The 24,607-nt window shown below is 37.3% G+C and overlaps 1 protein-coding gene across 1 annotated transcript in view; it reads right to left on the bottom strand.

Annotated features, from left to right (window-relative positions):
* Nucleotides 1-10,916: 10,916 nt before the first annotated feature.
* TPO (thyroid peroxidase) overlaps nucleotides 10,917-24,607 on the bottom strand; it is a 56,449-nt gene continuing 42,758 nt past the window's right edge. The window contains 5 exon segments of the mRNA XM_070762172.1: nucleotides 10,917-11,143; nucleotides 14,172-14,380; nucleotides 15,455-15,692; nucleotides 20,210-20,380; nucleotides 22,124-22,382. Of these exon segments, the coding sequence (XP_070618273.1) occupies nucleotides 10,917-11,143; nucleotides 14,172-14,380; nucleotides 15,455-15,692; nucleotides 20,210-20,380; nucleotides 22,124-22,382 (1,104 nt within the window).

Raw genomic sequence — 24,607 nt, 5'->3', positions numbered from 1 at the left:
ATGAACGAACAAACAAACAAACAAACAAACAAACAAACAAACAAACATTAGCTTGATTGGGAGCAGGGAACCAGGAACCTGATATCACATAAACTTTTATTTTCCATTTCTGGTTTGTTTTATTCATACATATAAAGACTCAGCTATTTGTACTAGGAAACCATGATAATCCAACAATCCTGAATTGTTATGCAGGGAAAAGGAAAAGGCTTTGCAGAATTATGTATAGCAATATTTCTCCCAGCAAAAAGCTCCCCCATTAGTCTGGCTGTTATGTATATTAGGCATTGATCCCCTTTAATTTTACTTTATGGATTAGAAGTACTGTGACCATTTGTCATGTCTAGTTGGTTCTAAAATAGTAGCGCTTTAGAGTATGTAAGAATAAATAGCTGTTGATTGATTGAAACAGAAAGGTTTAATGAAACACAAACAAATTTATAGGTTGTGGAAAAATATAAATGAGTCCTAAGGAAGATGGTTTGGTATAACCATTAATGAATGAAGTTTTATTAAGAATTTCATTCATACATGACTCACACATCACATACTTTTTTGGGGGGATTGTATAAATTTTTTATTGTTTTTCCACACCTTACAGAGATACAAATTCACATATCTTCAAATTAAAGTACAATACAATATAATATCAATTGCCAAATTCTTAATCAATTTTTTAATCTGTTTAATTTTGGTATACATCATTCATTTTGTGCTACCTCCTTTTCTAATTTTATGATCCGGATTTCAAAGATTGTTTTCTGCTTTCATTCGTGTTTAAAATGATGGATCTAGAAAGCAAAGTGACTGAGATTTTAAAATTTTAAAGGGAAATACAAATAATGAACGAAGATAATGATCTGGGTAACTTTTTCCTCTTGAATTTACAAAAGAAGCTTATTAAAGCCTCAAATAACTGGTGGCAATGGAACAAAGAAAAAAAATGAAAACAACAACATTGGAAGTAAAAGAAGGAGTATAACATTGGTTTATTTAATTAAAGTTAAAACAAGATATGTTGTTTTATGGCAACTTCTGGAAGCTTTATTGACTTTCTGCTGACATTAGGACTAAAATCTTATGGGGGATTTTTATAGATAAGAGATGGGATATGGGATGAAGAGATAAATATTGATAACCTCAGAGAGAATGAATTTTGTTTATACTGTGATAAACGTTAGAAGTCTCTTATTTTTATTATATTTCCCCTCTTCTTTCCTTTTCCTTTTTATTCCTTTCTATTCTCTTTTCTTTCTTTAAGTTTAATTTATATTATATTTTACTATAATAAAAATATTAATTAAAAACAGTATTGTGTTCCTGCAAGTTTAAATTAAACTTTTATTTTTAAAAGGGAAAATTAACATTGAACTTTATATTTTTAAAAATCCCTGGATATTGGTTATAATATACTGGAGATTAGTTTTCTTCTCCCATTCCATTTGATTTAAAACTTTTTTTTCAAAGTTTGTTCAGCCGTGTAGGTGTTCCTAATTTGTTTCTATCATAATGTTGCTTCACTGTGTGATTAGATTGTTTTCAAGGCATATAGTTTATGCTTTTAAAGTACTATTAGTATTTAAAAGAACTTTTATTCTTCAGAAAATAGATAGATATCTGTTCTATACCTTTAAATTATATCAAGAGATAGGAGAAATCTAGCAAATAAGATGTGCATTTGTAGTGCAGACCTTGGAATGGACAAATTTAGTTTACATTTCCATTCACCAAATATATTTACCAGGTGGCTTTGAACTGGCCACTGTCCTTCAACTAAGCTACTCATAAACATTTATTTTCTTTCTGATGCACCTTAAGTTATCACACAGCTCTCTATAACCATAAAATACAAAATGTTAAAGACAGTGAAACTAAGCATTTGTAACTTGTGTGAAATTTCCAAGGAACTTTGTAGTGCAACCTCTTAATTGAAAAAGCAGTGGAGCCATCTTACCTCTCTGCATGTTGCCATGTTCTGGATAGTGCCTTTGATGTTCATGCATTTAACCAGAGTGACATGTGAGATTGGCTTGGTTGTCACATCCATTGATGCCTTCAGTAACACGTAACAATGCCATTATAAAAATAAATTGAAGTCTTGAAATTTTACCCCAAAATGCCTTGAAGAAGCCCGCAAGAAGTAGTGAGAGCAGTTGAAGAGCAATAAGGGCAAGCTGTTTTGGGGGCATGTTGCGGAGTTATGGAGATGTAACTACTCCTCAATACCATAGTGGGAATTCTGAAAAGGCAGCCATAACATGTGGAGGAAGACATGCTGTGGTTTGTAGTAGGGCATCTATAGCTAGCAGTTCCTCTCACCCCTTATGTCATAGTCTCCCCCTAGAGCCCAGACTTGGACATCTTTTCACAAAATAATTACAACAAAGACACAATATTTTTCTTGTATTGTGAGCCATCCAGGGTAATGCCTGAACTGAATTAAATTAAATATTGGTTGACATTGGTAGCTATGGGAATTATTTACCCATACCTTTATTCCATTTACTCATGAACTTTCCTTCCATTGATTTTTTTTCAATTGCTCTTTACTTTTCTTTTATTGTAGGTTGGTTTTGTGTTTTATTGTTATGAACTGTCATGAATCAACAAGTATACGCATTTGCCAAGTCAGAAAGGGTAGGAAGAACCACTGCTTTTTAGTTGTAGTGATTCTGGGTAAGAATCAAATGCAACTGGGCAAAAGGCTACTTTACTAATCTGAACTTGCTTAAATCAGTTAGGTCATATAGGTTTTTAAAATGATCCTGTATTCCTTTGCTTCGGTGTGGGGTCGGGGTGGCTGAATGGACCTGAATGCTTACTGGCCAGATGCCCTTCCTGATGCCTATGTGCAGTTTGCAGATGTTTTCTCTTTGTGCCTTGATAAACATGTGTTGCTGCCTGGGATTGAACTCTGAACCTTCTGAGTGGGAAGCGAGCATCTTCACCTCTAGATCACTCATAGTTACTATGCTCTCTAAATTAATAATTTAGAAATGCAGAAAGGGAAGATCACCTGGAGACTGGGATTATTGGCTGAAGTAAATCTTAGGATAAGGTGACTAGATGTCCCGCTTATGGCGGGACAATCCCGATTTTTAATAATTTGTAATGTGTCCCACGGAATTTTAAAAAGTCCCAATTTTCCTTTCTCTGGACTGCTCAGAGTAAATAAAACGTTTCCTTTCTCTGAGCGCTGGGAGAAGCTTCTTCCTCCTGGTGCCCAGAGATCTGACCATTTGTGATATGCATGGTTTTTAACTGTTTTAAGTGTTTTTAATTGTTGGCTTTAAACTGTTTTAGATTGTTTTTAAGTGGTTTCAACATTACATTGTATATTTTATTTTTGGTTTTGGTTGTGAGTGACCCAGATTTCCTTGGGAGTTGGGTGGCATACAAATTCAAATAAATAAACTGAGATTGATTTCTATTCTGTCTAAAAAGATAAAAATGAATTCATGAAATGGAATGGACTTTTCAAAGTTTGTGAACTTTTACCTCAGGATGAGGATTACAGTAGAAATTCTGGAGCTTCAGATTTTTCAGGACGATTTATTTCAGTTTGACTAATTCTGGGCCAGTGGCCTATTAAGTATTTAATGTTATTCCCCTACAGACATATCTTTCTATATGATTCTGAATATGAGGGAAAAAATAGAATATCTGCACAGAACAACATCCCAGGTCAATGTAAATGGAGAAGGGACTGTTGGTTTCTCTGAGCTTCCCGTAATTTCAGAAAATATCTGCTCAGCTGATATTTATTTCTTGATTTGTTTTTTCCTCTGCCTGATTGTGTATGGAAGATGGAGAATAGGCTGTACAGGGAAGACGTCGAGGCTTCCTACTGTATAAATTAAACTATGATCTTTACCGACAGTCTTTGATGGTTGTTTTTCTTCTTATTTTGTCAAGTCCCATTATGCGGCTTCATTTTTATACAGGAGACACACTGCAGCTTATTTTGTTTGGACATAAACAATGTCTCGGAGAATAAATTACAGCTTTATGCAACTTGCCCATTCAGTTTGTTGTCAGAATATTACTCTGCTGAGAGGCAGAGAGAATGATATTATAAGACTATTAATGCTTCTGTATTTTGCCTGGCATTTTGGTAGACAGAATTTAGGGGGATATATACGATGTGAATAAAAGAGTCCCATCCCCTCCCCCCCAAATAATTTAAATCCCTCGGCAAACAGATCAAGACACAACAATATCCCATGTGTCACAAATTACATAATGAAGTATATGATGCCATTTGCTCCCTTTCCTGTCGTGTTATCTGAATCACTTTCTCCTCTCAGAAATGTTGATAAGGCAGCTTAATAGAGAATCTACTGACTCATGCATGCTAATGAATTCATCATCTAGCAAGGTATCTTCTTGAATGCTGTGGCTTATTAGAGAGTAATGTGAAGAGATGCAGCCACTCCAAGTCCTCGGAGTGGGGTGGCATACAAATCTAATTAATAATAATAATAATAATAATAATAATAATAATAATAATAATAATAATAGAAGAAGAATCACTTCTTCTTTAAATAAACTTTAAATTTCCTTAACTATTCCAGTTGGATATCAATACAGTAGTACCTCTAGATACGAGCTGCTCCACATGCGAGTATTCCAAGTTATGAGCCTCGACACGAGTGAAATTTCTGTTCGACACCCGAGCTCAAATTCGGGATATGAGCCGAGCTTCCACTAGGTGGCGCAAGAATCCTTGCTTCTGGTTATCTCGGCGCGAAAAACAAAGTCTAAAGGCATTCGTTCGAGATGCGAGTTGATCAACTTGCATCTCGGGTCAGGAACGAATTAAACTTGTATGTCAAGATACCACTGTACACTATCTTTCCTTACCTATATTCTTCTTTACTCATTTTTCCTTTTCACAAATCACTTTCTACTAACCAATATATATATATATATATACGTATTAGAAATTGGAAATTAAATGTATGAATTACAAATATAACATAAGATATAAACTGTAACAATAAGGATATCTTTTACTTACATAGAGAAATACATTATTGATACAAAAAATTGTATGTATTACTATGTATAATACTATCATTTCCCTAAATTATTTGATTTTGTATCCTTTCCCCTTCCCCTTTTTTTCTTCCTGTTTATACTCCCCTTCTTTTTTTATTAATTTAATAAATAAACTATTTAAATAATAATAATAATAATAATAATAATAATAATAATAATAATAATAGTATTGAAATAAAGGTGTACAAGTTTGTCTTTTGTGCAATTGAGGATAAGTTACCAGGCTAGAAACCAGGAGACTATGAGTTCTAATCCTGCTTTAAGCATGAAAGCCAGCTGGCTGATTCCCTTCTCTCAGCCAACCTCACAGAGTTGTTGCTGGGGGGGGGGGGAATAGGAGGAAGGAGGAGCATTAGGTATGTTTTCCGATTAAATTATTTCTAAAATTAATACAGGTGGGAGAAAATAAATTTTAAAAATTAAATTAAATCAAGTATTGAGGAACAAGTATGGTCTGCACTAATAGTTTCAGCATACAAAGGAAGAGATATTAGCCAAACACCTCTGGCTTTCTTAAGAAATGAATTGACTTAGCATTATGCAAATCCAAGTCCAACTCTTCCATCTGTCTTATGACCAAAAATCATTACAGATTGTCCCAATAATGAACTTGATCCAAACTGTCCATGGGATTCTTTCCTCCCTTTAAGGATGGGTAATCCTCCCACCACCTTTTCTCCACAGAAATCATTCTGACTACACCTTGGCCAGAAAAGGCACTGCCACTGTTTTCTGTTATTTTGGAAATGCCTGTTAATTATTTCAAGAAATTTGTCTCTGATTCACCCCCCCCTCTCTCTCCATCCATCCATCCATCCATCCATTCATCCATCCATCCATCTCTATCTGTCCATCTGTCTTTCTGTCTGTCTGTCTGTCTATCTGTTTGTTTGTCTATCTGTCTATCATTATCTTCCTTCCTTCCACCTTCCCTCCCTCCCTCCCTTCCTTCCTTTTTTAAAATCATCTAGTTATTTAATTTATCATCTAGTTCTTTAACATATCTATCTTTTAAATCTATCATCTATCTATCCATTTATTCAAGATATAGGGATCATAAATCTCACCCACTCTGTATTCAATCACCCCACAGCATTATGTGAGAGATTGATGTTTGAGGAGTTGTGATCTTATCAGCTAAATGCCTTGTTCCATCCAAGTGTAATTGTTTGGGCATTTGACCACCTAAAGCTAAAAGAAAAGTTCTGTTTGTATTTCCAATACAATCAACCTTAAAAACATAAGATGGATGCTCTTGTTTTCATCTTAAAAGAATGCGGGGGTGCTGTTCTCTGGCCATATGCTTTAAAGCTTCTTGGTTGCTATAGTATTGTGATTTGTTGCACAGTCAGCCAGATGTTCAGATTGGATTTGACACTTTTGTCTGCCTCTCGAGTGCTTCAGAAGGACCTGGGATAGGCAAATGTGGATGTATGGTGGTGATAATAATTATTATTAGTAGTATTGACATTATTGTTTTACCCAACATTTCTTTTCTTAGGGAACATGGTAAGTGGTAGTGGGCCCTATCTGGAAGCTGAATCAAGGTGGATAGAAACATGGGCCTACAATGATGATCAGGAGAGTGAGACTTTTCCACCCATCTACCCAACTTAGCTCCACAATCAATCTTTGTGTTTCTTGTTTTTCCTCACCTGTTTGAAATCTTTTCACTGCATACTCTTTCTATAATTCCATCATCTCATGACTGCAATAGCCTATAAAATGCTTTAGCTCTTAAGAATTGCTAGAAAAGAACTCTCTGCTTTTTGAAGATAGTTGTTTTTATGAATGGGTAGGGTTTGTTTTTAAAGTTTTAGGTAAGTAAAAAAAATCCTCCTCCCCTCCTCCACTTTACATCATTCAGTAGAGAAAATGAGTTTAGTATAAACTGACATGGATCCAATCTGGCAATTATCTTTAAGATTATTAATGAGAAATTGATGGACAAATCTGCAAGATTAGAATTCTCTCTCCTTTCAAGGAAACAGCTAAATAAAGTGATCTTTCCCAGGATCACTCTTCTCTGTGGTACCTATGTGTTTGAAATCTACATTTAGCATTGACAAATTTCTGAATCTATCTGAAAGCGAGGCTCTCTTTCTAATTTATGGCAAGTGAAGTTTAATTATAATAATGGCAGGGCACACAAAGGCAAATGGCTACCAGTACTGTAGTGATATAATTACTTGTGTGAAACAGGTTGTGGACAAATCCAACAATTCTACACCTTCTCCCTTTCATATAGCTTCCAATGGCAGATCTGTAGCTTTTCAATGGGACATTCTTTGTGGACATTTCTGTGAATGGAATATTTTCCCAATCCCATTTCAGCGAGCACCACTGTAGCAGAACAAGAACGACTTGTTGCCAATAAGGGAGCAGGTTGGTCATTCTGCATTAATTTAAAAAATAGCTTTGTGCCCATATACCCAGACGTGGGAAAATATGTAGCCTAGTGACTGAGAATTATATGATATTCCACTTTCTAATCACTAGTAGTCTTTCACAATTTATTGTTCATCTTAAGTCATATCTCTAGTGGACATTTAAATATGAGCCAGAAATGTCTAGCAGCTACCCAAAAAACCAACACAGTGCTAGGCTGCATAAACATAAAGTGATCAGATTTTAAGACTGGGAAAGAGGGACAACATTGGGGGGGGGGGCTAAAAAGTTCGCAAAAAAATTTCATAAAATAATATTTTTCTCTGTTGCTCTCTCTCTCTCTCTCTGTCTCTCTCTCTCTCTTTCTCTTTCTCTCCTTCTCTCTCTTGCTATCTCTTTCTTTCTCTCTTCCTTCCTCTTTTTTCTCTCTCTTCCTTCCTCCCTTTCTCTCTTTCTCTTCCCCCTCTCTTTTTCTCTCTTCCTCTCTCTCTCTTGCTCTCTGTCTCTCTCTCTCTCTCTTTCTTTCTCTCTCTCTCTCTCTCTCTTTCTCTCTCGTACACCATTTACAGGGGTTGAAGTAGGAGCGGGAGAATGCTGGCAGCAGTGGCACCAGGCAGTAGCCGTAGGGCGGCGGTGGGGTGGTCAGCTGTGAGCGGAAGCTCCAGGGCAGAGGCACGGATGGCAGCAGCTGAACATGTTACTGGACGCCGTACATGTGCTGGGCATGGGCGCGGGGCTGGCACTGGTCCACTGGCAGGGCCGGGACTAAGTTTTGTTTTGTTTACCACAATGTAAAAAGGATGTTGAGACTCTTGAAATAGTGCAGAGAAGAGCAGCAAAGATGATTAGAGGACTGGAGGCTAAAACATATGAAGAACTGGGTATGTATAGTTTAATGGAAAGAAGGACTGGGGAGACATGATAGCAGTGTTCCAATATCTCAGGGGTTTCCACAAAGAAGGAGTCAAAGTGTTCTCCAAAGCACCTGAGGGTAGAACAAGAAGCAATGGGTGAAAACTAAACAAGGAGAGAATCAACTTAGAACTAAGGAGAAATTTCCTGACAGAACCATTAATCAGTGGAACAGTTTGCCTCCAAAAGTTGTGAATGCTCCAACACTGGAAGTTTTTTAGAAGATGTTGGATAATCTTTGGTCTGAAATAGTGTACATTTTCCTGCCTAAGCAGGGGGTTGGACTAGAAGACTTCCAAGGTTTCTTACAACTCTGTTGTTGTTGTTGGTTTTGTTGTTGTTATTATTGTTGTTATTGTTATTATTATTATTGTTATTATTATTATTATTATTATTATTATTATTATTATTATTATTATTATGTCAGTACAACACAGCAAACGAGATCACTATGCTGGATTTCGTATTTCATCAGCAGTTGGGCGCTTCCCAAGCACCTAGGACTGCTTGATGTAGCGGCAAATTATGTTTGCCAATCCCAGTAAAGTGGCCTTTTGCAATTGACAGATGGAGATTTTGTCAATTCCAATGGTTTTCAAATGTCCGCTGAGATCCTTTGGTACTGCGCCCAGCGTGCCAAGTACCACTGGGACCACTTTCACTGGCTTATTCCAGAGTTGTTGCAGCTCGATTTTTAGATCTTCATATTTCACTAATTTCTCTAGCTGCTTCTCCTCAATTCTGCTGTCTCCTGGGATTGCGATGTCGATGATCCATACTTTCTTTTTCTCCACGATCACAATGTCTGGTGTGTTGTTATTGTTATTGTTATTGTTACTGTTACTGTTACTGTTACTGTTACTGTTACTGTTACTGTTACTGTTATTGTTATTATTAAAATGGAGCTTCTCCCTGAACCAGTGTGAATGAGGACACACCGTTACTTTGAACTTCAGGGAGGTTTAGTGAAAAAGAGATTCTGTTAATAAGTTATGTACGTTCACCCAAAGAACTTTATAAAGCATACTTTATTCAAACTTAAAATAAAGATAGCTATATAGGTCATCATGCCCTTAATCTACACAATTAAAAAGCAGCAAGAATATTTTCAGAAGTATGTGAGGCCATTTCAGGTCTACTCGGGAGCTAATTTTTTTAATGGTTGCAGTCTGTCCAGCCTGAGCTTGAACACAGAGAACCAGGTTAAATTCTGTTACCATGACCCTTCCTACTACAGGCAGTCCTCGACTGAAGTTAAAAAAGCACTGAAAAATGTGACTTATAACCAGAGGGGGGCTACTGCTTGGACGGTGGGGGGAATGCAGTGGGGCATAGTTCCCTCTAAGCTGAGCAGTGAGCAATCGCTCACTTAAAAATCATCATCAACTCAGAGTTTTCCAAACCTGCCCAGAAGCCGAGAGGGAAAGAGTGAGAGGGAAGGAGAGAGAGAGGAAGAGAGGAAGAGAGAGAAACAGATAGAAAAAAGAGAGGAAGGAAAAGAGAAAGAAAAAGAATGGGAGTAAGGAAGAGAGAAAGAAAATCAAAATCTAGTTTGAAACTAGCTCAACTATTTAAGTGGCATTTTGATATTGATAGAGTTGCCCTATTATGAGCTCACTGTTATAGACACACAGTACAGTATTTTATTTTGAAATTCTCTGAGGCAAAACAGGGTGGGTTTTTTGTTTGTTTGTTTGTTTGTTTGTTTGTTTGTCTGTTTATTTATTCATTCATTCATTCATTCATTCATTCATTCATTCATTCATTTATTTATTTATTTATTTATTTATTTATTTATTTATTTATTTATTATTTCTGTGCCGCCCAGTCCCAAAGGGACTGCCGCTTAGACACTATACTTTTCCGCCCACCCCCCCAAAAAAATTAGAGGGAACACTGCAGTGGGGTAGCAAAAATTGAGCTCCACCCCAGAGCACCCAATTTGCGCTGAAAGGCGTTGAAAGAAAATCAGGGCGTCCTGCATAAGCCACGCCCACAATGTGGTAGTAAAAATTTTGGTAGCCCTTCACTGCTTATAAAACACATTCACGCTTACAACCGTTGCACAATCCCCATGGTCACATGATCAAAAGTCAGACTGGTTTATTATTCCTGATGGTTGCAGTGTCCTGAGGTCATGTAACCACCTTTTGTGTCCTTCTGACAAGCTAAATCAAAGGAGAAGCCAGATTCGCTTAACATCATGTTATTATCCTAACAACTGCATGAATTCACTTAATAATGGTGGCGAGAGTGGTTGTAAACGGGGGGGGGGGGGGGGCAACAGAAATTTTGGACACTATTGAAGTAGTAAGTCAAGGACTACTTATAATTAAATCTGCCAAAGATTTCTTAAACTAAATTATATTTTCTCGAACAGCATGAAGGCTTCATATGAATCTTACTGCAACCTTTGATCCACGTTTATATTTATTTGTATAGTTTACGACACCGTTCTGTATCTTTTCCTTAACTTTTCCTTTACATATGTTCTTATATTTTGCTTTTGTTCATATAATTCTTTAAATAAAAGTATGTAAATAAAAACAAAAGGGCTATGTTGAAATATTTAATTGTGAGGAAAATATTAGGTTTTTAAAAAGAGAAGCATCTTGACAGACTGGCACTTCTGAATTCCATTTCCCTTTAGTGCAGAATAATTGTTTTTGTCCAAGTAGCTTATATCTTTGGTAGTAGGAGAGGGTCACTGAAGATTTTCCACCTTCTAAGCAATGGATGAAATCCTCATGTCCCTCTTTGATTGGAGAACCAGGTTGCAACTCTTAAAGTAAAGAAATGGAACATGAGGTGAAAACCAGGCACAGACTAGATTCAATGTATGAAGTCAAGATTACATGTTAGTGGTGTCAACTTATATCTGCAATTAGGAAACAGAAAAACTGTTTCTTCCCCCAGCTTTGGAAATACCAGGGCTACTACAGTAATCCATAACAGAGCATATACAGAACATATACAAAATACAAAAATATAAATATATATTTAAAATATGTATATATCCCTGTTATATATGCAATAAAGAAATTATTATTAGGTTGCAATAAGTCCTTTTAAACTCACAATATTGTTTTGTTTTTTGTACTGTATATATTTGTCAACTTTGATGGCTGGAACAGTCTGCGGAGAGGGGCGGCATACAAATCCAACAAATTATTAAATTATTATTAATTATTAAATTTGATTTCTTGATTTTCACGATTTCCTCTTAACTTTTTCAGCACTTTTGGTAACCCACTACCTACATCAAAGAGAATTCTGGAGAACCTGGAAAATTTGCATATTTTTTTACTGTTTTATTTAGCCATGATTAATGTATTATTAATTGGTGGCACAGTGGTTAAAGGTAAAGGTTCCCCACACACATATGTGCTAGTCATTCCCGACTCTAGTGGCCCAGTGGTTAACAATATTATAGGCAAATTCTGCCAATAGTTTAGAATTTGATCTTGACAGGCTTAAGGTTGACTCAGCCTTGCATACATCTGAGGTCAGTAAAAAGAGGACCCAGGGTGTTCGGAGCAATAGGCTGATGTTAGTAAACTGCTCAGAGAGTGCTGTAAAGCACTATGGAGCAATATAATATAAGTCCAAGTGCTATTACTATTATATATCTTTAGTTCTTTATCCTTAATCAATTTACCAAGAAGTCTAGCTTACCAGCAGCTACTAATTCTTTTGTTATTTACCCACTGCCTAATAAAATATAACAAATGATTTTATCTCCCAATGAATCTTCCATCATGATAATTATTTTAAAAGTTAGACAACACTTTTCCAGAGTTAGTATACTTGTTACATATACCTCAAAATATTCTTCACCATAACTTTGGGTATTTCTTTTGCAATATGTGTTTTTGTACAATTTGTGTTGAAATACTGTTTTTCTTAATTGCCTCATTCAGGTGCTCACATAATGATACATGATTTTACTTTATGAATGTCTTTTATGCAGACAACTTCTAAAGCTGTTCTAAAGAAAGCATGCTTTTAGTTGTTATTCTAACCATGTAATGTCTAAATTTGATGCTCACCATTGTAATTTAAATTTGCCCATATTTTTACAAGGGAAAAAGCACACAAATATATTATCTTCTAGCTATATCCTTATAAGCTATTTGCTGCTTTGTGGTTTATTCCAGAGAATGGATTAAGTCTTTTTTCTGAGCAAGGCCATAAGGAATCACATTTTTCCATAAAAGATCTTAAAACGTCCAGATAAGGAAATCTATATCTATAAATAATATTAAGAAACCAACTTTTTATTCACCTTGAACCCTAAATGTATGTCTATTGTATCAGAGTCTGCCTCTCACTGAAATTACTTTGGTTAACACATTGGTCCAAGCCATACAAAGTTTGTTTCATTTAAAGGAAGCGAGAACTTTGCTATTATGCTTTGTAAACCATGGTTTTGGCTTAACTTGTGTGAATCCAATTTTGATTTCTTAAATAAGCCATAATTAAACCAATTATGACCTATTGTGACTTGTAAAACCAACTCTGACCTATTTACGAAGTCATCCCATCATATTTATTTATTAAATTAATATATCCTGGATATTCTATCCAGGCTGTGTTGCAGCTGGAATAATGATGCCTTCTGAATAATTGTTATATATGGAGTGTTGTCTACTGCTATTTACTAACTGTCCATTTACCAGAGTTCTGCACTTCAGATCCAGTAGCCTTTGTTTCTGCTGCATTGTTCCAATAGCACCAGTGATGGGTTGCTACCAATTTGCACCAGTTTTGCGAACTGGTAGCCGCAGTGGTAGGAGGCTTTGCCCCCCTGCCCAGACATCATAAAAATGCTCTGCACATGTGCAGAAGCATTGCAGATGTGCAAAGTGCATGGGGGCACCCACAAACTCCCATTCCCGAAACAGTAACAAAGGTAAGTGGAACCAACTACTGAATAACACTTAGACTTATATTCTGCTTCACAGTGCTTTATAGCCCTCCCTAAGCAGTTTACAGAATCAGTATATTGCCACCAACAATCTGGGTTCTCATTTTACCGACCTTGGATGGATGGAAGGATGAGTTAACCTTAACCCTGGTAAGATTTGAACTGCCAAATTGCAGGCAGCCCACAATCAGTAGAAGTAGCCTGCAATACTACATTCTAACCATTCCACCACCACAGCTCCTATAGCTGGTTGTCGGCATGAATATATATACAATATTTTCTCCTTGCCAATATATTCACTCATTGGATTAATTGGCTTTGATTCCATTGTAGTGCCCCTGATTTTCTTTAAATTTGGCAGGTATATAAATGCTGCATTGGCAATCTTTTTAGAGATTCCACAACGTAATTAAAAGGCAGCTCTTGGTTTTAATCTAATCCTGTCCCATGCCTATACGTGAAAGAAAATTCAATTTGCTAGGTCTAATTTAGATTCTTAATAAGGAAAGTTTCACAAAAAGGTTAATTCTAAACCAGTAGCATTTGTAGGGAATCCACAGTTTCAGTGTGTGTACATTAAAAAGGGTGGCACTCTGTTAGTAGCACCACAGCTATTGGTAGTATTTTGAGCAATATTTCTGGCATAATTTCATCATCCTTTCATGCAATGGAAGAAGATATAATGGGTGGAAGAAGAAATTATGACATGTTGCTTCTGTCCTTCAAAACATTCAGTATACTTTTTGTTTGAAATATCTCTAAGTGGGAGATATTAAGGCAGCAATTCTATGTTTATTCAACTGGGATTACGCTCCAGAAATGCAATAGAATGTATTTATCAATAAACACTCATAGATGAATCTTTTATTAGTTTTGAAGTTACCTGGTCAAAGTACTTCATGCCAAGGTTCTAAATTAATGCTAGGTAGATTTTCACATGACACAAAATCCTTAGGAAATTTTGCAAGTAGGAAAGGATCAGGGGGTACTTCCATCAAGCCTGTGTTATCACAAATAAGTCTGGATAAAGAATATTTTCCAAGCTCCTGCCTTTGAGCGTCGGTAAAAATGTTGATGCTCTCCCACCAAAATCTGCACAGAAAGAAGACCCCAATACAATTACAATCTGTCAGTGTACATCCCAATTTCGTAGAACTAAATTTGATAAAATATGTATCCAAAGAAATGGTTAAAATTTGTGTAGAGAGTAGAGTATTGCAAAATATAATCTCATGAATTACTAAGGATTATACATTGCATCGAAGGATATGGAATAAAAGTAATATAATGGATTTAAAGAATACTGAATGCAATTCTATTTCACCATGTGGGGGAAATGCAGAGCTCTGAGCATGGAGTGCTCGTCAAGATTGCTCCAATGATATTTTTCTACTGCAAATTATGTGCATTCAGCGTGAACACTGAGAAGATGTTTGTCCTGTAATTGTATCCAGTTTGGCTTTGACCAAGCAACAGTTTCCTAGTAAAGCATGCTCCTGGTTCAAATGGACAGCATTATAGGTATAGTTGTAGATCTTTGTGCTCCCCCATCTTGTTCATGTCAAGCCCAGAGTATTTTTAAGACACTTCCAGGTTGAAAAGATTAGCTAGTGACATTACCATTGTCCAGGGGAGATGCCCAGGGGAGCTCCTATCATGTCATGGCCAAGGAGCTGGAGCGAATGACAGCAGCTCACCCCGTCATTTAGGTCTTGAACGTCGGCTTGTTTACCTCCAGCCCAGCAATCTTTGCAGTGATTTGTGAATAGCTGCCGAGAGATTCCCTAGTGCTATATTGGCAGAGGATGTTAGCTATGTACTGGGGCAATTAATTCTTGAGTTCTATTGGGTATCCTCAGTCTAATTTAGGTCACTCTCTAGCAGTTACTATACAATTCCTCAGTCCAATGAAGGAAGGGAGGGAGGAATCAAGGGAGGAAGGAATCAAGGGAAGAATGAGGGAGGGAGGAAAGAAGGAAGGAAGGAAGGGAGGGAGGTATCAAGGGAGGAAGGAATCAAGGGAAGAATGAAGGAGGGAGGGAGGGAGGAAGGAAGGAAAGGGTTCATTGTGCTCACCAACCTATTTAGTCCAGATATCTAAATGGCTCACTCTACCTGTTCTGTCAAAGCAAGTATAATCCAATAATGCAGGTACAGTAAACTTACCGATCACCATCTCTCAATGCTTTCATTTGCTTTCCAATGATACATGCAAACAAGGGACCTGTTCTGGCATCAGGATTAATATTTTCTACTATTCCCCCCAGCCAGACATCAATATTGTTGGGGCTTCTGTAGAGTTCCATAATCCTTTGAACAACGGTTTTATTCTCAATTGCTGTCATCAACTCCTGTTCTGTCCTTAGTCTTGGCAAGTCACAGAATTCTCGCCAGTCATTGTAACCTACAGATATTGCATACACAATAAGATTCAAAAGCATTTATGTAAGGGTATACAAAAGGATATACAAAAATACCCTTACTATGTTAGCAGTGCATTAGTTCTAAAGAACCTGAACCCCTGCCTCCATGAAATAATAATTTTTGTAGAAAAAGTTTTTTGTAGAGTGAAAATCCTTGGGACTACATGGATACAACTGTGTAGTTTTTGTGACAATGGTATGCAAGTGATATGGCAGTACTGACTTGTGGGATTTTTTTCAATTTCCCTGTCAAGCCTATATCCACATGGCTCCCAATCCATGTGTAAACTGAGCTTAGAGCAACAGTGGACTTTTTCTAGTATTTAAAAAATACTAGAAAAAGTCATTGCTTTCTCTTGGCATAAATAATATATTTGTCACATTGGAATCCCATCTGCTCACTCAAAAAATTACATTGGCTGTGTAGCCCACCTATCCAATGTAATTTTAGGGCCAAAAATTGAGCTAGTTTTGACTGAAACTAGCCCAAGAATCAGAGGGAAAAAAGCTTTCAGAGGGCATTTGAGATGCAGTAGGCTTGCCAATTCAAATCCACAACCCAAAGAAGACAAACACAGACTTCAATGGACAAATATAACTGCAGAAAAGAACAATTGCTACCAACCTTCCTTCCATTGAGGACCTGTATACTGTACAAGCCAACAAAAGGGCTCTGAAAATATCTACAGATCCCTCGCATCCTGAGCACAAATCGTTTCAACAAAGACCTTGATCATGTAGCAGAATGGTCAAACAACTGGCAACTTCAAATCTCAACCAGTAAATGTTCTGTATTATACATCGGCAAAAAGAATCAAAACACAAAATACAAACGTGGAGGATACAACTTTATAGATGACCATCACTCTGTCAAGGACCTTGGAGTACTCATATTTAATGACCTACGTGCTAGAGCCTACTGTAACAACATTGCCAAAAAGGCACTAAGGGTTATTAATCTAAATCCTGTGTAGCTTCTTCTGTGGCAATATTAATCTACTAACCAGAGCATACAAAACATTTGTTAGACCAATAAGAATAAGACCAATAAGAATACAGCTCACCTGTCTGGAACCAGCACTGCATATCAGATATCTATATAATTGTGAGAGTCCAAAAATATTGTACAAGAAGAGTTCTCCACTCCTCTGCTCACAACAGAATACCTTATTCCTCCAGACTTGAAATTTTGGGCTTAGCTAGCCTAGAACTTTATCCCCTTGATCTGACCTAAATGTAGTTCACAAAATCATTTACCACAATGTCCTACCTATCAATGATTTCTTCAGCTTCAACTGCAACAATACATGAGCACACAATCATTTCAAACTTAATCTAAACCACTCCAAACTCAACTGCAGAAAATACAACTTCAGCAACAAAGTAATCAATGCCTGGAATGCACTACCCGACTCTGGTTTCTTCCCCAAACCCCCAAAACGTTAACCTTAGACTATCTACAATCAACCTCACCCCATTCTTAAGAGGTGTGTAAGGAGCATGAATAAGTGCACCGTTGTGCCTATCTTCCATGTCCTACTGTCCTTTTGCCTAATTTAACTGTACCTACAGTACCTTGCTAATGTTTATGTTTATACCAATACCTACTACCTTGTACATGCTTGACAAAATGAATGAATGAATGAATAAAATCTACCCTCAAAGTGATGCTATAGGGCATTGTACACCAGAACAACTAAACACAAGGACAGATATTTTCTGAATGCCATCACTCTAATTCTCACAACACTGTCAAATAATTTACTAAGACTGTATTACCATTATTCTTTGCTTTCTTATTAGTATCTGTGTCTTCCCACTTATTATTATAATCATGTTGCTTATATCTTTCAATTGATATTGTTTGTATTTGTTTCCCAGTACAATTTGATAGCTTATTACTAATCTTGACTATCACTAAGTGTTGTATCTTTTTATTCTTGATGAATGTATTTTATTGTCCATATATACACTGAGACATTATGCACCGAAGGCAAATTCCTTGTGTGTCCAATCACACTTGGCCAATAAAGAATTCTATTCTATTCTATTCTATTCTATTCTAGCCTAGCCTAGCCTAGCCTAGCCTAGCCTAGTTTAATAAATCTGTGGGACAGTAAATATAGCCTTCATCTTACATTGCATCAATACAACCTTCAGACTCTCTCTGATTCATCAGATTTGTATATGTATATATAGATGCCATTTTCCTGCAAAATACGTTTGTGGAAATGTTAATGGCTGTGGTACAAAACTATAACTGGATTTGTTAATAAATCCCAGTTCACTTTGGCCCTGCTTATCACAATGGCAAACCAATCACTAATTTGATTTAGGGCTTTTCAGGAGTAAGAGGCTCAAAGATGTCAAGCTCACTATTAACAGCTAATCTTCAGGGTCAGAGTATTACGGCAGCTATATTCTATTAATTAAAACAGAGGAACATGTATTGAAGTGAATTATATAAAACATTGGAGAGAGAATTGTAAATTGATGGTAACAGATTGAAAAACTAGAGCCCTGAAAGCATGAACAGAATGTTTCATCTGATATTGAAAGTTTTAGTTAAGTAGGAAAATGAATAGTGTATGAAAGAGAGAACTCTACCCAGAGCAGATTAGGCCTGCATAGATTTTAGGACAAAGTTTGGAAAAGATGCATTAGAATGTGCAGGGGAGGTAGAACAGTCCTTGTCTGCAGTTCTTTAAAGCAGCCACACTTTTCATGTGTTCACATAGGTACTCGCTACACCCACTAGGTAAACTTTAAAGACTTACAGTCACATGATATACAGTACTTGCATACCTTTTTTAAAAATAGAATTTGGAAAGTAAATACAGGTAGTCCTCAACTAATGACTGTAATTGAGCCCAACATTTCTATTGTTATAAGTGAGACATTTGTTAAGTGAGTTTGCCCAATTTTATGAATTAATGCAGTTGGTAACTTAAAAACCCAGTTCTTAAATGAATTTGGTTTCCCCATTGATTTTGCTTGTCAAAAGGTTGCAAAAAGTGATCACATGACCTTGGGACACAGCAACAGTCATAAGTATGAACCAGTTGCCAAGCATCTGAATTTTGACCATGGAAACATGGAGATGCTATAAAGGTTGTAATTGTGAAAAATGGTCATGAATCATTTTTTTCCAGTGCCGTTGTAACTTTGAGTGGTCACTAAATGAACTGCTGTAAGTTGAGGGAATGACTAAAAATCATGCCTTGAAATCTATTCCTGTAAACCTTGGTTACTCCTGCACAATATACATCATGATGTTAGAAACAATGCATAGAAACTAATCAAGGAGACAAGCCACCTGGAATTGAACATACACTTCCTAACATGAGGACAATTAACCAATGGAACAGCCTCCCTCCAGGATGTTTTTAAGAAGACAGTAACTTGTCTGTAATGGTATAGGATGGTGATGGTGAACCTATGCCACACAAGCCATTGCCCTAGCTCATCTCCAATGTACATGCATGTGCTGGTCAGCTGATTTTTGGCTCACACAGAGACTCTGGGAGGGTGTTTTTGGCTTCCAGAGAAAAATTTTACCCTCCCCCAGGTCCAGGGATGCCTTTGCAGCCAGGGGAGGGAAAACATGAGACTACTGGGCCTACCAGAAGTCGGGTAACAGGCCATTTCTGGCCTCCAGAGGGCCTCCAGGGGGTGGGGGAAGCTGTTTTCGCCCACTCCAGATTGAATTATGGGTGTGGGCACTTGCGCATGCGTGAAAGAGCACACACTCACTCTTTTGACACCCGAGGAAAAAAAAGTTCACCATCACTGCTTGATCTGCTTGAGCAGGGGGTTGGACTAGAAGACCTCCAAAGTCCCTTCCAGCTCTATTCTGATTCTGAACTGCCACAGGCAAGAACTAGAATCTTATGACTTTTTTGCAGCAGAATCTATCAATCAACTTGCGGTGAAGGTGGCTGGGAAAAAAATGTTAAATTTTCTCCATTATATCCTTTGATTATCTTCTTAATCAAAGAAGGCTCTTCCTCATGAACAGAGCCATAGTTATGGTCATTTCTTGTAATTTTGCACTCCATTTCTCTGCTATCACTGGCTGTTGGTAGCATACATTGTGGTATCATCTACTTGATCCATCCCCAAGTTTGAACAATTCTGCAATAACGGAAGCCAGCATTGCGTGAAACTCATTTTACCAACCCCCTCAGGAAAAGAATAGCTCTAAATAATCATAACTGATATTCAAGTCATAGAGGAAATATACACTGTGTTCCATTCTAATGTTGACATAGAACATCTTTTTTAAAAACCCACAAATATACTAGTAGTGGGTTTCAAATTCAGTCACTACCAGTTCACTATTGGGAGCACAAGCATGCATGGGGCACTTCTGCGCATTCACAGAAGCTTCTGAATATTTGCAGAGACATCTGGGCAAGTGAGTGGACCCACCCGCTGCTGCTGCTACTAGTTTTCCCGATCTGGAATGAACCAGCCGCAACCCACCACTGCAATATACCTGGGAGCCCATGATCACGTCCCCGTTGTAAATCAAGTGATGATAAATCCAAGGAAGCATTGTTAGACAATACAAAGAGCTTCTTTGTTAATTCTTCATTCATCAGTTGGTCCTGGACCTGAAGTTTTGCTGCAGTTGTTAGTGTTCCTCTTAGCAAGGGATCCAAACCACCTTTGACCACAAAAAATAAGTAGCATTTATAAAAAGCTAAATTATTTGGGATGAGTGCTTACACGTAAGATTTCATCAACTATCCAAGAAAAATAAATTACCTGCATTATAACTTTTTCTTTAATGTCATTAAGCCAGTTATATCTATTTATGCATAATCTTTTATTTATAAATTGTATACTAAGCTCTTGATTTAACAGGCTGAGGAGGAAAAGGCTATGTGTTAAGACCAAAAGTTCACTACATCCAAAGGAATGCCTAAAGTGGCAAATTAGAATTCATGCCTGCACAGACATGTGTAGTATATGGATAGACTTTGTCCCTTGCATTCAAAGTCTTCTAAGTTAAGTTCCATTGAGCTGAGAAGTTACTATATAAAGTAGCAAAGGATGGTGGAGGCACCTATTCCACTGTTGTGGCCCACCAGCAGCCAATGGAGCTGGTGGCAGACTCGAACAGTGAGAAGGTTGGGGAGGATCATGGGTCAATCCTGGAGTCTGAAGAAATCTTGAATGAGTGCTCTGTGTCAGAGGCATAGATGGGGCCAGGGCCGTGCAACAGTTATCAGCTACCTTCGGAGTCAGAGATAAGTGTGGCAGAAGAATAGCTGGAGCCTGTTCCTGATGTGTGCATGCACAGTGCTGTCAGGAGCAGGGAAGAATTAAAGAACAGAGGTCAACTTGGGAGTAAAGGCACAAGTGGACACTGAATGGCCACTCCCATAGGGAACAAATAGGAGCAAAAAGAGAGTGGTGTTTGCAGGAGACAATTAGTTCATTTATTAGTGTGAAAATTTGCTTATTCTGAGTCCTTGCCAAGTATTTCATTGTACACTGTTGCACCTAGACATTATCAGCAATTATCCAAGGACTGATAAAGTCTGTTGTTGCAATTCACCCTTGAAAGGCTTATTGCTGGGACTTTTTTTTTGTGAATGATAGGAATTCACACTAGCCAAATAAAAAGGGTTTTTTTTTTTAGGACAAGGAGTCTTATTTCATGACTTTATGAAGCCTATGTTAGAACACTCACAGCGTTATACCATCCTATATGAAAGGTCCTTGGTGCTCTTTGTTCTTGTAGACCTTTCATTACTAGGTAGCTTCATCAGTGCTCTGTAGTTACATAGTTACTCCCTAGTTCTCTAGTTACCTAGAGTGATGTAATGAAACATCTGCAAGAGTAATGAAACATCTGCAAGAGTAATGAAACATCTGCAAGAAAACAAGCAAGCTCAGAGGGCATCGAGGATCCTTCATTTCAACTCTGAGCTACAAATATTTTTTCTTTATTGACCACACTATATGTACCTCTCTTCAGAAACAAGAAGTTTCCCTGCAATGTAAATTGGAAGTTTAGGTATTATTGGTACCCTCTTTATAACCTCACATTGCAAAAAATTAGTCTAGACCTTTGAAACAAATGAAAAATTATTGAAATAATTCAGAAAGTATGAGCTTTGATTGTATTTCATAAACACCTTGTGGTGTGTACACATATCCTTGATTCCACTCTGGATTGTAATCCATTTGACAAGCCAAATTTATTCAAAAAGTCAAAATAAATGAAAAGAGTGCGTAATTAATTCTACCAGCTAGAAGTAGAAAACCAAAATGTGTCAGCTAATAATTCAGCAGTCAGAACAATGTTGGAATGAAAACAAAACCTTTTCTTTGAAAGAAAATTCAATTAGGAAGAATATTGTAGCGATGTTAGTTGATGTAACTGCATTATCCAAAGTACCTTCTTTAATGAGTCTCCAGGGAGTGAAAAAAGCCTCATGCAAGTAAAGATTGGGAAGTGTTGAGTCTTCCTTATACTGCACATTGAGCCTCTTCACAAGTGGATGAATTGCAGCATGAGCAAAGCGAAAGGCTGCCGTTGAAAATACATTGGTTACTGTTGGGTTGATTGTAGGATCATAGCCTTGATAAGGACCAATGTATTGTTCGAAAGCATCCGGACCAATGATTTTGGGAATGTAATCCCTGATGGTAATAATCTAAAGAAATAAGAAGGAAAATAAGAAAACTCCGATAATGCTTCAGGAAGGATAAACTCTTATCAAGAAACGTTGGGCCACTTTCATCAAACTCCCAACATTCCCAAAGAAAGTGACTCCTTGGACAATATCAGGTGGCAGAGATGCCTTCACTGCAAGCAAGGCAGCATTGAATTCCATTGGAAACTCTGGCTTTGAGCAATTTGCTTTCAGGTTTATGGCCACTCACATGGTTTTTGATGAAAGGCTTCTTTCCTGAATGAAATTATGGGCAGATTTTAAGATAACATGCTTACGAAATCCATATTGTAAGGCCTTTTATAATTATCTATAGAAATTCATAGTTATCTAAAGCCTCATATTCAGTTACATAAATTCTTTAGCACATGCTTTTATAATGCCATAGGTTTATTGATGCATAAAGGTGGGGGACCAGCTCCCCCCAGATCTCATTGTGTGTGCTAGAAGTGTGAAGAGACATCATTTTGGCTCAGCAATTGAGAGCAATCAAACACACCTTCTATGCAAGTATATGAAAGCCTATCATAGTAATAAAGATTTGATTGATTGATATATGAAAGTTTCTCCTATGCTGTCAAGAAAATAAACTCATAAACTGATAAACTGGGTGAGCCAGTTGTAACAAGGTTAACCAATGAACAGGCATAGCAACTAAGTCAGCCAATGGAAGCTTGACTTCTAAGTCTGTGCAGAGAATCGAAACTGAAAATTAAGCTTAAGGCTGGGTGTCTTCTCTGTTCTGTTCTGCTGAAATGAAACTAACTCTCCTGATTGTGTTTACTTGAAGAATAATCTGCTAATGGTATTGTAAATTCATCTGTTATTATTTATAAAAAGTTATTGAATCCAGCTGAATCAGTCATCTGTGTGTACTTCTGGTTTCGATTTTTGCAACAAACCTTAATAAACCTTGCATGCAGTCCACAACTCACAACCATAACAGAACCTGCAATTACAGTTGTAACTCATTCCAGTCATTAATCAGGTCATCACATGACTGCACTTGATCTTACAACCAGGATGGATGTTTCTGTTGTATCAGCCTGATGGTCCTATGATAATTCTAACCCCGGGAGTGAGCAAGATCGGCTACTTGTGTCTTTTCTTAATCCTTAGAAGGCATCAATCAAAGAAATACTCCCGAATGACAAAGCAATCATGTGCTCTAAATGCTAAACCAACCATGTCTCCCTAAACACTCAATATAGAAAGGTGTTTTTTTAATCCAGGAACTGAGATCTAAGTCCATTGCTGATTAATCAAAGGGTTTTTCATTCCAGCAGCCTTAGCAAGGTGCTAATTCAGAATTAGAAACTCTGTAATCTATCTTCTGGCCATACCTGTTCTACTGATGGGGGAGAGATTAAGAAATCAATCTTGTTGCAACAGTATATAATGCTGTCTCAGCAGAGGCCAAATTACATTGCTGGAAGAGCCAATCTGTTAAAAAAATTATATTATTGCTGCCTTTATATATTTCTCCCCTCATTGCTCTGTGCGAACTCATAAACAGATCACTACAGTTGATAGGATCAACCACACAAGGCACAAAAAAACCCTGCTTCCAAGTTGGATTTAGAAGATTTCACATTTGAAAGGCTCAGCAACAACTGCTAACATTTCTGTTTAGCCTGTGCAATCTGGAGTAACAAGGATTTAATAACTTGTCAGGAAAATGGTGGTTTTCTTTGTCAAATGCAGACAGCTAGCTATTGGACCAACCAACTGCAGCAATCCCTGATCAGTGCCCACAATGAAAAGGATTTGGAATGACTGATGTGTAAAATATTGGAGAATCTCAGGTTACTGAGCTAATACATGGCAGGTTACACAGCCATGAGATGGTAAGCTGCCATAAGATGCTTTGAAGGATGGATTCCTTCAAAGCATCTTACCCCATCCAGGGGTGGATTCTAACTTACTTCATCACTGGTTTGCTTCCTTCTATGCTGTGTGGGCATTCACAAAAAGCATGCTTGTGCATGGACAGTACCAAAAATCCCACCCCAAAGCCAAAAAAAGAGATGGTGGCACATGCACAGTGCCAGAAACTCAGTTTCTGCATGTGCACAGAAGGAAAAAAAAATCAGAAAAACATGGCAAAAAGTTTTTTTTCTGCAACCCCCCCCCCCCCTAAAAATTCCAAATAAAACATGGCAGTGCCCCTGAATTGACACTGACTGAAATGGTTCCATGACGTTCAC

This window comes from Erythrolamprus reginae, chromosome 1 (assembly GCF_031021105.1).
Source record: "Erythrolamprus reginae isolate rEryReg1 chromosome 1, rEryReg1.hap1, whole genome shotgun sequence".
Lineage (NCBI taxonomy): Eukaryota > Metazoa > Chordata > Lepidosauria > Squamata > Dipsadidae > Erythrolamprus > Erythrolamprus reginae.
This window is presented reverse-complemented; position numbering and strand designations above follow the sequence as displayed.